This window comes from Siniperca chuatsi, linkage group LG19 (genome assembly GCF_020085105.1).
Source record: "Siniperca chuatsi isolate FFG_IHB_CAS linkage group LG19, ASM2008510v1, whole genome shotgun sequence".
NCBI lineage: Eukaryota > Metazoa > Chordata > Actinopteri > Centrarchiformes > Sinipercidae > Siniperca > Siniperca chuatsi.
Window position 1 is genome coordinate 16,160,442 of NC_058060.1, and position 17,621 is coordinate 16,178,062.

General features: G+C 42.0%; 1 protein-coding gene across 2 annotated transcripts in view; it reads left to right on the forward strand.

Moving 5' to 3' along the window:
- Positions 1-17,621, forward strand: part of oxsr1b (oxidative stress responsive kinase 1b) — a 40,633-nt gene that overhangs the window by 14,929 nt on the left and 8,083 nt on the right. For both annotated transcript variants that reach the window (XM_044176600.1, XM_044176599.1), the window contains exons 4-11: positions 6,478-6,619; positions 12,794-12,849; positions 13,115-13,224; positions 13,626-13,727; positions 13,893-14,026; positions 14,449-14,497; positions 15,557-15,622; positions 15,712-15,834. In XM_044176600.1, coding sequence (XP_044032535.1) covers positions 6,478-6,619; positions 12,794-12,849; positions 13,115-13,224; positions 13,626-13,727; positions 13,893-14,026; positions 14,449-14,497; positions 15,557-15,622; positions 15,712-15,834 — 782 coding nt within the window. The remainder of the gene's footprint in view (positions 1-6,477; positions 6,620-12,793; positions 12,850-13,114; positions 13,225-13,625; positions 13,728-13,892; positions 14,027-14,448; positions 14,498-15,556; positions 15,623-15,711; positions 15,835-17,621) is intronic.

Genomic DNA, 17,621 nt, shown 5'->3' on the forward strand with positions numbered 1-17,621 from the left:
ATACAGTATACATCTGATCCTGAATTTTGAGCAGAACCCCTTGAGATGAGACAGGGGCAGTTGAAAAGCTGGGCTACTTACTGCCGGTGATGTTACCTGTGATTGTAGGGAATGTGACAGCACTGATCCTCATTGTGTCCCGTGTGAGCTGCAGCTCTTTCCGGGCTTTAACTCAGTACAGTGCAGGAGCTAATAACAGGGCAGAGGTAATAACAGCCCGCAGACCGGCGTCATGGCACCCATGTGGCAGTGCTGCAATTAACTAGTGAGAGGAGCATGAAGAGGAGGCCACCATGGAGAGAAAGACCTCAAATGCATCTGCTTCTGATTGTTTTGTTCGTTTTTCTTTTCACCAGAAACATTAAGTTATAGTATCTAAAAGGGTATATGTGCTTCTGGATCAGCATGTGAGGGAGAAGAGTTTTTGTGGCAGATCTGTGAGGACTCCTAGACACAGACAGCATGTACAGTAGATGAAGGTGTCCTGTGCCAAACATTTAACAAGCAAGAAGCAGTGGGTTCCTTTAGATGAAGACAGCCTGAAGTAATGGTCTTCTGTTTACAAAGAGGCAATAAATTGCCACTCGTCTCATTCCAAATCCTGCTTTCAATCTCACACACTTAATTATACACACACAAGTATACACAGATACATCCACACACTAAACATTTATACTCTGTTTCTACCCTCCCTTGTTCCTCTCCGGCCCCCTGTGTAAACAGCGTCCCACTGTAACGGATAGTGTCCAGGTGGCTTGCCTGGCTCCCTCGGATATACTTGAGTCATGAGCCACTTGGCAGCCGCCTTGCAGCTGGGTCCGGGGGCACAGTGCCCGCCAAGCGACGCTTGAGTAGGCGGCCAGCCTCACAGCAGGAGCAGACACTGCTTAAGATGGCCTCAATCATTCCCCTTATCCTAGTTAAACAGAGGCCCTTGATGTTGAGTTTTATTGTGTGGAGTAATTAAATGAAGGCCATGGCGACGTCTGCCATGGAGACAGACCTCAAATGAGGTCAGGTTTATAGACCATCACTCCACAGGGCAGAGCATACCAGCCCTGAGGAAGGCCAACTCCTGTCTGCTCCTCTGGCTTGATGGAGCGTAAGAAACCTTCCACCCTCCAACTCCATCCTGTCTTGTGTCTTCTGCTGTTGAAAGATTGATAACAGCTTGACAGTTGATCTGACAAAGTACTGACAGATTTTGTTTGAAAAGTGCTATATGATGAAGCAGCAGAGTACATTCCAACAGGTCTCCTTCCTAATAGAGAAGAATTTTGTTGGACCACATAGTACTAGATCATGTTTGTCTAGCAATATTTTCACATTTGGTCCAGATGCACTAGATATAGACCTATCCAAGACAGTTACTACAATATAGAGAGCTTAGTCTTTTGCCCAATAATTGCTAAACAATCTGCAGACGTTTCCAAAAGCAGTCTTTGAACACTCATATGTCTGGATAGGCTATGTTTTACTCAGCCACGATACAGAATTTATGGATGGTATGCTACTCTTGTTTTTGTGACATATACCCATTCGTAGTGTTATGTCACTGTTGACTATCGATATACCACTGCTTATGGCACATAGAGTGTATGTCACTCATGTTGCACTGGCAGATACCACTATTATTCACTAGCACAGTGAAACACCTCCCGCTGACCTCAGTAAGCTGTAAGACCATAACATACCAACATAGCGATTTTAGAACATTTGAAAACTTGCTAGCAAGCAAGCAGAAAATATTACTAATTTTCTTATGACGCTCCAAGTGGTAAAAGTATGAATACAAAATTTGAATGAACCTACTGAAAAAAATGGATGTTTAAGAACAAATTAAAATTGAATCAGATGGACACATTTGGAGCATAATGGGTGGTGTCAGTGAGGTGGTATTTGTGCTTAACTAATAGGGCTGTGGGGGTACATCAGACAAAAATGTTTAGAAACCACTACCTTAGTATATATACCTCTTAGTGATATGCCACTTTGACTAGTTGTATGCCATTTATGTTTGCCTGGCATATGGCCCATGAATACCTCTAAGAATTGGCATATGCCACTGAAACATGCCATCAACCACTTTTTTTGCAATGGTATATGCAAATTGTTAATAGTAAGTTAATGGCAATGCTTCTTAGGTAATGTATATCCCAGTACAGTATCCTATTTTAGATTTCATGTCATACGTTGTTCACCAAAATGAGTAGAGCGCTAAAAAGCATAATCTTCACACAAGACTGCCCTCTTCTCTGGCAAATCCGTTCAAGGCCAAACTTGTAGAGCTGAGTTTTGAGGTAGATACGCAGCAGGCACAGGGCTTTTCAGGAAATTCCTGTTCTGAATGTGACATGTGAACTGCTGTTTGACTAGAGCACCACATAACCTGTCAGTGACTGGAATCACATCGGAGAGACATCCACTGAAACCCACAGGGACAGAATATGAGTCATGCCAAAGCAAGCAGAGGAATGTGTTCCCAGGAGATTAGTGGGCAGCCTTCGCCGACCCCCCAATCACTGCTGCCGAGCTCAGTCGAATGCCACTCAGAGTGAAATCCAGCTAAAGGCAGATTGTTATTGACTGTTTTAATTTAGCAAATGAAAAGACTTTGTCAAGTTTGAAGCCAGTGGATTTGTCGCATCATGATGTGGCCCTCAACTATTGCCAAGATGCTGACAAGGAGCTTTGATGGTGACTCCAGGTTCACAGAATTAAGCGAATGAAATTCTAACTTGCAAAATTACCTTTGTTCCCTTTGTATCATATTGTCCTTCCCCCTATAAAACTGTGTAACTTAAATAAAAGTAAAACTTTTAAACTTAAGTAAAAGTTTTGATGGAGGCTTCTTTCAGTTTGAGCCAGCAATCCTCTCTTCTTCACCTTTCTTCTACACCACCTATGCCCCTCCCATGCCCCGCCCTCCCTCTGCCCTTCCAACTTTGCTTGGCATTCCGCATCGGCTTTTAGCACAGTTGGCACTAGCTCTCATCTCCTTAGTCCACTTCCCCCCTCCTCCCTCCTCCCCCCTGGCCCCTTTTACTCGCTCATCCTCTCCCACAGTCTCAAACCTCCTGCTCTGACCAGGAGAATGGAAAGACTGTAAAAGTGATGTTGCTGGATGAAATAGAGTCATATTAAACTCCTGGCTTTTACACTTTCTCAGTCTTTGTTTGAAATCCTGGGAGAGAGATTTGACGAATCCAGCATGCAACTGAAATGATGATTTGACATTTTCCTGAGTTTTTGCATGCTCTACAATGCATTATACTGTCAAGACTTAATTCATTCCCTGTGATATGTATGAAGTCTTCCTCTGGGGGCTTGGAGAGGCACCGTTCAAACCAGGCCAACAGGTGTCATTTGTCTTGGGAGCCGTAGTCTTTCCATGCTAAATGAACCTTTGGATTGTTAACCTGTCAGTCAGTGTCAGCATGTTGAAACAACCTAATGAGGCATGAAGAGTTCAATCCAATGAATTTGAAAGAGGCTGACAAGGCTGGCATTTAGTGATCCTCCAAAGCCTACATCATGCTGTGTGTGTGCACTTAAAAATTTTCTCCCAACAGTGCCACCTCAGCTTAAAGCAGATTTGTCAATCTATGATCTGGGAAAGTGTTTACTATACGCTGTTTTTCTTGCTTTACCCTCTTCCTTTATCTCCAATGTTTTTCTATTCCCTTAAAGGAAAAGTTTGACATTTTGGGAAATATGTCTGTACGGTAAACATGTAGCTAGAGCCAGTTATCTTAGCTCAGCATAAAGACCTGTTCCCCCTGGGAACAGGGGGAAACAGCTAGCCTGGCTCTGTCCAAAGGTAACAAAATCCACATACCACCGCCTTTAAACGCACTAATTAACATGATGTATCTCCTTTGTTTAATCTATACAAAAACTGAAGTCTCCGAACAACTATTTCTTGGCTGGCGACAGGTCCTGGCCAAGAAATAGTTCAGAGGTGCTGGTAGACAGATTTTGTTAGCTTTGGACAGACCCATGCTAGCTGTTTTCTCCTGTTTTCAGTCTTTATGCCGGCTGCTGGTGGTAGCTTAATACTTAGTGTACAGACATCAGTATAAATATAAAGCGTATTTCTAAAAACTATTCCTTTTAATGATGTATAGATAAAGCAGAGCTGTGACTTTTTATATCAAGTTGAGTGAGCACGGATAAGGTCCTGCACATTAGCAACTTTGTCACTTTCTCATGTAATCACACCTTAATTTGTCGGTTCATTAGAACTACATCTCCACCTCACTTGGACGTAACTCTATTCACTCACCCTCCTTCCCTAGCGCCTTCCTCATTGTCACCTGTCACTTCTTGTCACTTCCTCTCCTCCCTACAGCCATTTAAGACAAGGAGATGAACATCAGACTGAGCGCAGAAGCATTGCGAGAGGAGGGAACCGTGTGTGGAGAACAGAGGAGGAAAAATGTCAAACAGGCTGCCTTTTCTCAATGAGCTTAAAAGAGCTGTCACATCAGAGACACGAGGCTGCGCTCTCCTTACACTCTCCTCACGCTTCTTGCCAATTCACTCGCTCACATGCTCATATATATATATATATATATACCCGTTATCTCACACACTCAGACACGCATCTAGGCTGCTTTTCCCGCTTTTACTCGCCCGTCCTCCCTTCCTCACTGCTGAATAACATTTTCTGCCGCGCACTGTCACTGCACAAGGAACCCGTTGAACTCATCTCCCTCGCTCTCTCTACTCACTCTGCCTCTCTGTCTCACTGTGTCTAAGACTCTCTGCAATAACACCGTCTAGTCTCAGGTGGCTCGTCATCGTCGGCTTCTCTGGGTAATGCAGTGCTCGACTGAGTGCTGCAGGCGAGGACATCCTGAAGTGATTGAGCAAATGGATATATTTGCACCCCAAGCCTGGCACAGTTGCTAAAACACAATCAATTTAGTCCTGGAATTGTGTCATTGACAGTGTTTCGGGACCTTGAAAAGGCCATTTCCAGCTTTTGTTTGCAAAGGCAGCTGTGTGTGTGTGTGGCTGAGGGTGTGTGTGTGAGCAAGAGAGGGAGGGACAGATAGGCAGTGTGATGTTTGTGTATCACTGCAGCACAATGCAGCTTGTCAGGCAAGTGGCATTCTTTTTGCTTCTCTGCTTTGTCCCCATTCACCAATTTTCTGTACTGAATGCAAATACTGAACCTCTTTTCAGAGAGATGTTCTTTATTCTTTGGAAAGTCACACAAAGGAAATCATACACTGACAGCAGTCTTGACTTTTCATCCAGAGCGCTGCTTTTATTCAGCAGGAGCCAGGCTGAGGGAGACATGGTGACCTGCCAGGTCAGTTAGCAGAGCTACACTAGTTCTCCATTCAGCCTGGGCAACTAAAGACAAAGCAACAGTGTGATGTGTAACCTCAAATGTTAACATGCACACTTATCTTTCATGTAGATCTCTGGCCAAGTCCAAAGGCATTAAAGGCACATGCACCCTAAAATAGAATTCACACACAGTATAATATTAGAGAGATCAGTTTGTATTTGTGAATTATTTGAATTTAAACTGAACTGCAGACAGACTGTAATGATGATGCCATTGAGAGTGAAATCCTGGAGCTGCTCTATAGACAGCGAATAATGACATGGCTCTGACAGTAGCCATGGTGATTTTAACTGGGCACATTTTCTGATTGCCAGCTGTGAGCTCAACATCCAAATGAAACTCATTTGGATGGAAAACCTCAAACAGAAATCCTGTGAGCCTACAAAGTCAATCTAATTTAAAGTCAATGGACCAAGTCCAAAAAATGTCCCCTAATGACATCATAAATTCAAGTCTTGCTGCTGTTTAGTCACAGAGACAGTTGTCTGTGTTTGTAGATACTGACTTTACTTTCTAAAATCATAGCTAGCATAACATAAATTCTTTTTAAGGGCAGGTTTACCCTTTAAAGAATGCATGGTAATGAATGTTCTGATTTATCTCTCTCCACCATTGATTTGTTTTGCCATGGCCAAATTAAAAGGTCGTGGTGATGTTTATGGTTAAAGGACTTTGTCTTAACACAGCTAAATCATTTGTTTTTTCCTGCAATAAAATCCATCTTACTGGAACAGGAAAAAAGGTCTTTGTGTTCCCACAATGTAATTTATCCAAACAATATACAATTATACACAAATGATCTTGACTGAATGTCTGCCAATCCACCAGGAAGTATGTGTTTTCATAAATAAGTTTTCGTTTAGAGTAGGCTTAACAAATGATATAGGCTAGCCCGAGGTGACTTTCTCATTGATGCAGGAACTAGATCATCAGTTCAGACCAGAAACAAGACAATTTACTTACCCAGCCATTTTTAAAGAGGTCGACCGCTAGATAGTTTTCATTTCTCTCTGACATTGATGTTGACAGTCTCAAATAAAGTTTTCAGCAAAGAAAAATTAAGTATGCCATTTTAAGTTCTTTTTATCAACCACTGTCCTGTGGTTATCATCCAGGCTCCGTGCTGGACGTGATCAAGCATATCATCTCGCGAGGCGAACACAAGACAGGCGTCCTGGACGAGCCCAGCATAGCCACCGTGTTGAAAGATGTGCTTGAGGGCCTGGAGTACCTGCACAAGAACGGACAGATCCACAGGTAACAAGACTCATGGCCCTCCACTGGCACCGTAATAAAACTGACACAGGACTTCCCATTACCACTAAGTGCAGAGGCTTTATTAGACTTCACCTTGAGGGTTTATGGAGCAGAAATACGTAACTCTGTCCTTAACTTTCTAATCTCTGTTGCTCCCCTAAAAGGTGTCGTACTGACATTATTTATGACTACATGTGACATTAGGTTTTTATAGTGGAGTCTGTATCCATTTGTGTTGACACTTTTTTTGTGAGCACAGTAATTCAGATGCATTATAGTAACTTAATGCTTCATATCTTGAGCACTGAGGTTCCCACTATAGAGCAGATTGCTGTAAATGAGATGAATATTTGGATTAAATTAGTATTTTAATGAGGAATTAAAATATTTTTGAGATTATCATAATTCAATGTTTTTAAGATTTAGATTCCATATTATTTCATATTAATTCATGCATGTGTTATATAGAGACATCTTTACATACAAACTTTGCTAATGCCTACTCATTAGGTTCATTAATGTACCTATTAGCATAACTATCTTGACTTTTATATTTTACCGTGACTAATTGTATCATTGTGTGCCCCTTATCATTATGTGGTATCTGTTGCCTTCATACTCTTTCCATTTTTCTGCGATCTTGTCACATTTTTTCTTAGTCAAAAAAGTAAGTGAAATGGAAACCTGTATAGAATAAGGTGTGATTTCATGCAAAGCTCAATGCACAGAAGTGATTGGTATTCTTCAAAAGAACAGACAGATGACTGTACCATGGAAACCACTTTCACTCCTAAAGGTCAGGAGTGTCATTGGTATCTTTATAGAGATGAGGCAGTATACATCCCAGATGGGACTGCGACAAGTGTTCCAGAGTAAGAAGCAGTTGTTTATAGCTTACCACGAAAGTATGGTTATGAATGAAAAAATCAGTCCACTTACTTTCTATCTTTACTATTAAATTTAAAGCTGTACACATGATACAAGCCCTCAGTGTTTTTAATGCAACAACTTAAGGTTAAGAACCGCTGTAAGAAATCTATAAGTAGATTACCACGTCTGGGCTGATAATCTTTAAGTGTTACTGTATGAATATGCATAAGTGGAATGTGTTAATGGCAGATTTCAGTGCCACAGGAAATGTGATCCTGAAAGCTCACTTCTAAGCCCCCGCACTTAAACTGTTACAGTGAAACCAGTCGACACGCTGGCTGTAGAAGTCATCGCACTACCTCTTCCATATTTAACATTCATTACTCACTTTTTCATATGTCTCCTCTTCTCTCCGACTGGCACACATATAGCCCGGGACAGGCCGCATGTGTAAATAATGCATAGCTTTTCGGCTTGGTTAAGTGCTCAGTAGCTTTCAGAGTAGCGTGCCAATGAGAAACAGAGAGAAATAGACTTGATCAAAGACTTTGGATGAGGGATTTTTTTTGCCGCTGCGGTATACCTCTGCTGCAGCATTTAAGTATCCACTTTCAGCATAATGTGACAGGGTTATCGGTCATTTCCAGAGAAAGGGAAATGTTTTTCCTGAGTAAAACCTGCCTTCAACTCTGTGTCCTGTCCAAGGAGACATTAGGGAATCATTAATAGATCATTCATTCATCACTTCTGTCCACCCCAGGCTCTGAGGTGTGACTTGTGAAAAAGAACATGTGAGGTAATCCTGCAGCACTGAGAATAATCGACATGGAGAGGCCGTGGTCAGATGATCTGTGTCTGCTGATGTAAACGTGCGCATATGACCATGCGTGTTCCTCCTGTGTAAGCTGGATCATATTAATCAGAGCCTCAGGGCAGGGTGATGGAGAGAGTCGAGGGGGTGAGGCTTGACGAGCAGGGAGAAGGAGAGAAAGTGTCACATGATATATTCCATCCAGCCCAGGATGGCAGAAAAGCAATTAGAGTCTTGCGGCCTGGGCTGTAGCCTCGACCAGAGACATTTACCACAAGACAGCGAACTGCTCCACCACCACATTCTCAGCTGCTCGGAGAGTCAGTGATTCAAAGGTGACACTTTTCCTCTAAGTTGAGCAGCAGGTAGACATCATGCACATTACAAGAGAGGAATACCAGATCTAGATTTTGTCAGTTGAATCTTAGAAGTTCAGCCTGTAAGGTAATTAATGGAAAGCCTTCTAGACTGCGGTGATCTTACTGTTGTGGGAGCTCTTTGCCTTACTCATCTCTGAAACCTCACTCAAGGGCTTTGCCTGGCAAATTACTTGTATGTGGTTAGTAATGATCAGGTAATGGCTATAGTTATGCTGCCTCTGGGAGCAGAGAGTCTCTTGTTGTGGATTAAAGGAAATTTGACAAAATAAGACATAAAAATTTATTTGGAAAAACAGATGAGAGTGAAATCCAGCAGTATGGAGAAAGCAATCACAATAGCGAAGCAAAGGGAAGATATTTTTGTGGTCAAAAAGGGCGGGGTGCCTCATAAACCCTCTTTTACAGCCCTGTTAGGGGTACTGTGAGCCTGGCACCAGGATGTGATGTCACAGGAGGTGATCCGGTGGAGCTGAAAGGCGCGAGGGCTGCCAGATGAGAATGATAAATCTTCTTGACAGTTTCATACCATGGCTGTTCCCACCTGGCTACTGCCTGGCTATCATTTCAGGAGGTCATAAATATGAAGAGACCACACATATCTAGTTCATTTGTCAATACATTACATGGTTACAAAATACAATGTTTCTAAGATGATTGATAGGCTTTAATGTGCTTCTGTTTTTCTTCTGGCTCAAGCCTGCTATTGTAACATATGGCTGGATGACTATTAGGAGTTGGGACTTTAACTGCAGGTTTGCTTTTTTCCTCTCCGCTACAGTAATTCTTTGAACTTGCATGGTGCATTGTGTCACCACCTCCTCTCTCCTCCTCCTCCTCTTCCTCTCCTGTGAATGTTAATGACTGTCTGCACTCTGCAGCCTTTTTCTTAGAGCATTACAATCTGCTGCAGTGAACCATAGCCTCCATGGTTCTTGAATTAGCGCAGGAGGAATGCAATCAGGTTGCCTTGATCACTCTTTGTGAATGATGCAGTTTCATGGGCTTTTTTATCAAAGTGGAGCATATTACATTGAAAACCCACCTTAAAATAATATTTGCATTTTTCACACTCACTAATTCATTCATTTAACAACTTGATCTTGATTATTAGCCACGCTAGTGGTCGGTCCACCATTTTGTTCCTGATTGAAATATGTCAACGGTTATTGGATGGATTGCCATGACATTTGAGGGATGGGGATGAGAATCCTAATGACTCCAGTGATCCTGTGACACTTAATCTAGCACCATCAACAGGTCAAAGTTTTCACTCATCCAGTGAAATATCTCAACATCTATTAGATGAATTGGCACAAAAAATTTGTACAGACATTCATGGTTCCCAGAAGATGAATCCTACTGACTTTGGTGATCCCCTGACTTGCCACCATGAGGTTCACATGTGTGTTTTTGTGTGAAATGCCTCAACAACTATTGGATTTATGGCCACATTTGGTACAGATGTTTATGTACTCCCTCAGGATGAATAGAAATAACTTTGGTGATCCCCTGACTTCATCATTTAGCGCCATCATCAGAACAGCAATTTAATTTGTCCAAAACTTTGGTGTATGACGAAATACCTGCAAAGCTAACACGCTAATCTGAGATGGTGAACATCGTTAACATTACACCTGCAACATTAGTTGTTAACAAACAACGTTCTTGTTAGATAATGACTTTCACTGTCCAAAATCATTCAAATATATTATTCGGTATAAATTCTTCATTGGGGCAGATTTTTTTCTAGCATAGGTCAACTTTCTGGCATGTTTCCAGATGTAGAAACCGAATGTAGTCCGACAGCTAGTATTTTTTTTTCTTGGACGAATATGAGAAGTGAGATGATAAGTTTGCAGGTCTTGTGACATGGCCAGAGTGGTTAATTGGCCTAGACTGAACCCACGATACCTCATTAAAATACAGTACGAGACCAACGAGAGAGGGACAGTGGTTGTGTAAACGTATTTTGGGATACTCTCAGACTTGCCTTTCAGCCTCAGGTGGTCCACTCTGCACCTCCCCTCTAATCCTTAAAAAGCACCATCTCAAATTACTAAAAGTAGATCATCCCATGTATGTACTAATAGCCAAGGTGGAGAATGAGCATGTTCTTGATTAATCAGAAGCAGTGAGTGCAAGAAGCTGGAAGGTACTGTGACCTGATATCACCGAGCTGTTATGTCAGGGCAGCAAAGTGACAGTGGGACAAGCCACTGAGCGCCGCGGAGCACAGATGTCTGTACGGCAGCAAGCATTTCTGACGTTGGTTTTACAAAGCTACTAGCAAAGGCTGTCATGTACGTTTTTCGTCCACCCTTTCCCATCCTCTGCATCATCCCTAGTGTGACAGTTGTGTGACGTAATTGAACTCGTCTAGACACAAATGCACAGCAGAGTTTTGCCAAAAGCAGTCCACACACAGCTCTTTCTGCCTGAGCTGATTACTGAAAACACACTGTTTTTAGAGAAGGCTTTGATACAGTTAGCTAATACCCTGTCCTGTGTAGTATCCCAGTCTGTGTCTGGATAGTTTTTTATCCTGCACTGGGAATCCCCATCTTTGCTTTCAGCCAATGGTCCTAATATGTCACATATTATACTGCATTCCTCCTTCTGTGGCTTACTGTTTGCCACTCCCTGCCCCTGTCTCTACGAGATCTGTTGTCTATGTGGTGTTTTACTGAAGCATTCTCAGCAAAAGAGGCCTCTACACTCAGGTATTCAGCAGCATTTGAACAAAGATTTGAACTGTGACCTCTAAACTCTTAATACCCCTCAGCACATTGTGTGTCTTAAGTAGGTTGCTCATAAAGATTTAACTTCTAGCTTGTAGCTACAGGAGAAGGGGTGCTTAAGCCAAACTGCAAACTGCCGACTCCACCTCCTTTACTTTTTTGCCGCAAAACTGGGGCCTCAGGAAGAGTCCAGCAACCCAGGTGATAGATTTTGTTATCCAGGGGAAGTTTCAGCATTCATTTCAAGTTGTAAGCATGCTTCAGCAGTATTCGTGTCTGAGAGGCACAAGAATCTTTCCAACCACCACAATTATCTCTGCAGCATTTGTCCCCCCCCCCCCAAATGATTGAATTATATCCCCAAGAAAGTGGCACAGTGAGCCATTGTTTCTTGGATCCTGTGTCATGTCTCATCTCCAAACCAGTACTCGAAAGACCAGTCTATTTTTACATTCATTGAGACCAATTTGTTTGCTGGAATGATCCAACAGCATTTATCTTTCAGCTAAAGCTGCAAGCTTTTTACGCCAGTGCCCCCATCTGGTAGCAAGGTGAAGTGCTTAGCTGTTGCGACCGCATCTCTTCTGAATCATTTGCCTGCCTGTCAGTACAGTTTAAAGATCTGTCTTGGGGTAATTTGTGCCAACAAAGTCGTTCAAGGTGGTGTAATGGCTGACAGTGTTCTGGGGTTGTACCACTTTGGTGTTCTTTGTCCTGTCAATGTTATTTTCCCATTATTCTCTTTAAAATGTACATTCACTTCCTGACAGCCCGGCCAGCAGACAGAGCTGACTGTTGTCCTCAGTGACCTTGCTGCCATCCTTACTTTTTCTTTCCTCATCTTTCACTCGACCCTTAGACTTTATCTCCAAGTCTGTTGCCATGACAACTCAGTCTGGCTGGTGAGGCGGCAGTATTCATTCTGTCTGGCAGTCTGTGCAATTGTGTGCGAGTGCGCACGGAGGCAGACAGGCAGTCAGACAGCTGTCCCTGCTGAATCCTCTTATCACCACCAGAGGAGGCTGAACAGGGATGAACAAATTAACTACATATTGTGTGTGTTGCTAATAAAGTTTTTTTTTTAAAAAGAGGAACCCAGAGTGGTAGAAAGATGAAAGCTTTGAAGTTATCAGTAAGCAATCAAGTAAAGAAGAGATCCTAAGCTTGTATTGAATCGGTGACATAATTAAACTGGAACTCAAGTAATGTTTCAATAAACAAACTAACCAATTAAGAACTGTGTATCATTATTCTGACTTTAAATGTCTTTGTTCATGTCCACTGTTTGATCTACCTTAGCTACTACAATCATCTTTGACAGCTCTGTGTGAGAAGTAATTTTATAATGTACAAATTCTTGTCTTGTCTTTCACAGAGATCTTAAGGCTGGAAACATTCTCCTGGGGGATGATGGCTCAGTGCAAATTGCAGGTATTTGGCCACGGGGCAACACCACCTTTCAGCACCTGTCACTAGTGATCCAGATTAGGTGTGAAAAAGTAGTTGTGTTGTGCTGTAACCTCATTTACCCCTGTTAGACTGCCAAGTCTGTTCCAATATCTCAGTGGATTTATGCACAGGAGGCCTAGTCTGTGGAGGAAAATAAACTGTCTTGACGATAACATTATTTACTTACTGCATTGGGTCCTTCTGTGTGTTTGTCTAATTTGTTTTCTTCTCACTTTTCGCCCGTCAGACTTTGGCGTCAGTGCCTTTCTAGCCACAGGCGGTGACATCACTCGAAATAAAGTGCGTAAGACGTTTGTGGGAACGCCATGCTGGATGGCCCCAGAGGTCATGGAGCAGGTTGGTTTTCTTTAGCACGGAGCCCAGAAATAACCATGACAACAGAAAACTCACAATCGGACACAACGTTATCTTAGCAGGCAAAAATAGACATTCAATATTAATTGGCAATGAAGCAGCCATTTTTCTTCTTTATTTTTTACACTTGTTTTAGAACGCCTGTAGCTGTAGCTTATCCTCTTTGCTATGACTAAACACTCCGGCACCATACAATACGACTCTGGTGCCTGAACTTGCAGATTACGTATGACTTTTTGCTTTCTACTCTGAGAGTGAACCCATTTTTTTCCATGAACACAGTTCATGTTTTTGATATGTGAATTTGTGGCTCTCAATGTCAATAGAAGATGAACGCAGAGCAGATCTGTAAAAGTCGATGATCTATGATTCTGCTTCCACAGGTGAGGGGTTATGATTTCAAAGCAGATATTTGGAGTTTTGGGATCACAGCCATTGAGCTTGCCACGGGGGCTGCACCTTATCACAAATACCCACCAATGAAGGTGAGAACACTGTGGAACAATCTAACTTACCTAGAAATGTGTAGTTAATGACACAGAACAGTCAGTTCCTCTGACTTGCTCTGGATACAATTTGTTCTGTAGTTCTGAAATGCTTTTTTTTTTTTTTTTTTTTTTTTGGACAAAATGTGTTCTTGGTGTCTTCAGGTCTTGATGCTGACGCTGCAGAATGACCCCCCAGGCCTGGAGACCGCCATCACAGACAAGGAGATGGTAAAGAAATATGGCAAATCCTTCCGAAAGATGATCTCCCTGTGTCTACAGAAGGACCCAGAGAAAAGGTGTTGATTTTAATGCCTTTTACATAAAGTCTTACAGCCTGTGTATATAATGCACATAATGTTTTACACTGGCTCCCAGTAGATATGTTTAATCAAAGACATCAGTGTTTTTGCCTCATCTGTATTGCCTCATTAGTACATATAATATGTACTAATTTTTTTAAAAAAAAGCATGTGATATTTGCAGTCATGGACAGTCAATTTACAGTTAGTGAAACTGATTTACATGACTTAGCACATGTTAAGCAAAGCAGCATATGATTGCTTTCATTGCCCTGACTACAATCATTTTGTTTCACTATGCTTCATTAGTTATGTTAAACATATGTGGTGCAACATACAACAAATGTGTTTTTCTATTACTGGGAGTATAAAAGCTCAAATGAACACAACTCATTTATTGTCATTCTGCTGTTTTTCAGGCCAACATCCTCAGAGTTGTTGAAGCATAAATTCTTTCAGAAAGCAAAGGTAGGTGCTTGAGCTCCCCCTGGGCCTGAGACGGAATCAGTTACACAGTGAGTCAGCATGTGACTGACTCACTGCCTGTTTCAGGCACTAGTTGAGCTGGCTGATGAGTAAAGGTCTGAGCCTGCAGAAGTGATTGGATCTCAATGGCCTTAGTTTGGCCCCTGTTTAAAATTAAGCTGCTCTTTATGACAGTAGATTGGTTGTTGTTTTTTTAGCTCCAGATGTTTTGAAATGATTGAAGGCAGTTTAATGTAGGAAAAAGAGCTCAACTAGAGTGCATCAAGAGATGAAAATAAACCAGTAAAATCTCTCTCCCTGAGGTGTTTGTGTGAGTCATGCTACTTCTCAGTTGGCTCAACTTGTCAGTGTGACTGACCCAAACTGAGGCCATTGCAGCATTCCTTTCATTATTGACTATGCAGAGCTGTTTCTAACAAAGGCAGGGATAAGCAGTCTAACTCCAGCCTCCGGCTGCCCAGCACCCTAGCAACTACAACAACTAGAGTGCTGGCTCAGCATGTCATACCACCCAAACACAACCTGGTTGGTTTGTTGTACATGGCCCTGGTCAGCAGCAAGAACTGCAGTACTCTGTATGTACAACAGAGGGCAGGCTTTGTCATTGTTTTAGAACACATACACCTCTGGTATAAATGAGCAAACTTTGGTTCTGTGTCAGTCTGCAGGAGGGATAATTGGCTATTAAGCAAGCATATGATTATTGATTCGCTATAAATATAGGTCTTGAAATGAGATTTAAAACATTTACTGACCTGAGCATCAGAGATAGAACCTGGGAGCCAGGACAGCAAAAGCTTGGTCACCGCAAGTCTTGTACTTTGAGCTTAGCACAACCAGGAGCCCTTGTTTTTATGACCTGAGAGGCCTAGTGGACCTGTACGGGTTCAGCAACTCACAGGAAGCCAGTGTAGCGAAGAGTCGTAGTTAGTAAAGCACATTATGGGTCGCAGTTCAATGTAAAACTTAATCAGGTAACAGAATAAATAGATATAGAGGCTTTTGGAGTGACAGCTGTTTTTTCCTTTCCACTTATGACAGACCCATGAGTATTTACATGAGAAGTTACTCCAGAGGGCGCCCACAATAACAGAGAGGTCGAAAAGGGTAAGACGGCAAAGTTTTAAATCTACACTTTGTGCTTTATTGCTAAGAAGATGAGCTCAGTTGATGAAGATGAGCATTTGTGTTGACAGGTACGTCGAGTGCCAGGGTCCAGTGGTCGGCTGCATAAAACGGAGGATGGCGAATGGGAATGGAGTGATGATGAGCTGGATGAAGAAAGCGAAGAGGGCAAAGCAGCTGTTGCTGCCTTAAGGGTGAGATGAACCTGCAACTCGTTTTTCCTCTCACATGCAAACATGGAACACTTCTGATATACTTCACTTGTCTTGTCTTTTAATCGCTGTACAATGTTTAAATTGTCATCCTCATGTCTGTGCAGTAGGATGTTTGTGCATTGTCTCTCCACTGAGTCTCCCGTATGTGTGTATGTTCTGTCTGACGGCCAAGGAGCAGCAGGTGAAGCCTGTTGGCGCCACCAGGCGACAAGTGCGCTTCTCCTACCCACTCGAGCTGCCTGCGCCCAGGGTTGTTCTCTTGCCCCACAATACAGATGACATTCCCCTAACAAGGAAGGACTCTCTCTGCACATGTTAGCTAGGGAGCACGTGACGACTAGAAAGGGTAGGAAAGACCTTGTAGGGAGACAAGAAGGTGGAGAAAAGGGCAGATAAGTTTATTTTTACAGTTATGATGAACCAGATTATCAGGCCAGAGTAAATCTGTACACAGATAAGCTCTTATTCTCTAGATAGTAGCGACCTTGTTCTAGTATTATATAACTCTACACTAACCTATCAGAAGACAACTAGTAATTACAAGCTATGCAGAAAGGAAAGGTTCACAACATAATTTCAAAGCACAAATCTGTGCATGCTGTAGATCACATGCAAGTCAAATCTGACCCACAAGTTAACTTTGTCAGGACCTGTTAGTCAGTGCAGTAAGCGCCTTTTTAAGCAGTGAGATATTTTGTGTCTCATGGGAAGGGAGCAAAAGTGTGATTTTTACTGAAATATAGCAGAGATTGTAAAAGAGTTTGGGTCCACATAACTACATATGCACATTACATACATAACTGTATTCTGCACAGTTTATTTCTTAAAATTTGGATAATGTAATATTGGCAGATATCAGTTTTTGGTAACTGTTTTAAAAGTTTATAAGTTATAATGAATATCGGGGACTTCAGGTATTCATTTAAGTATAATAGATTTTTGCTCTGAGAGAGCATTATTTAACCAAAGAAGTGAGAGTTACCTTCCTGGAGGCCATCTGTATTTCCTTTTCTCTTTTCTAAATCACTCTTTATTTATACTGACCAAATCACATTTAATCAATACAAGGCAAATTACTTATCAACCCTGTAAGTGATCTACAATTAGAGCGCTAATGACCATCAAGGGATTCAAATTTTACAATATCTCTGCTGCTCTGATGCTGCTTTAACGGCTACTTGTTGGCAAACTGAACTTTAAATTCTTACATCAGCTCTATTGGATGTTATATCTCAAAACTCTCATGAGCTGATGCTCAGTAATTCAAGCAGTGCATGTTTCTTTATGCCAATATGATACGATTACCCTTCTGCCCAGAAAAAGATACAAATTGTTAGACAGTGGAGCCTGGCTGAGTACCTGTGTGTCTGTGTGCTGTAAAGACTAATGCAGTCTCCTCAGTAACAGCCTGAATATGCAGTCGCTTTGTCTGAATCAGACAGCAGATTCCTGAGCTGATGTGATTTCTGACATCAGCCAGATGCCACATCACGTCCTGTCAGTCAGTTTGTCTTCATTTGGGCCTCCAAGGCTTCTCTCTGACTCTATGTTCCTTGGTTGGTTTAAACTGTTTTTTGTTTTGTTTTTTGTTGTTGTTTTTTTGCATCAGTTTGACCATATAACAGTGTAACCCCCTCCTGATTTTTGTATTCACTTATGCCGCTTCTCTGCTTTTCAAATCTAAAACTAAAAACAAAACTGCAATTGTAGAATATGCATTTTCACTCGTTTACAACCCAATTACCAGCACCTAGAGGTGCGCTATA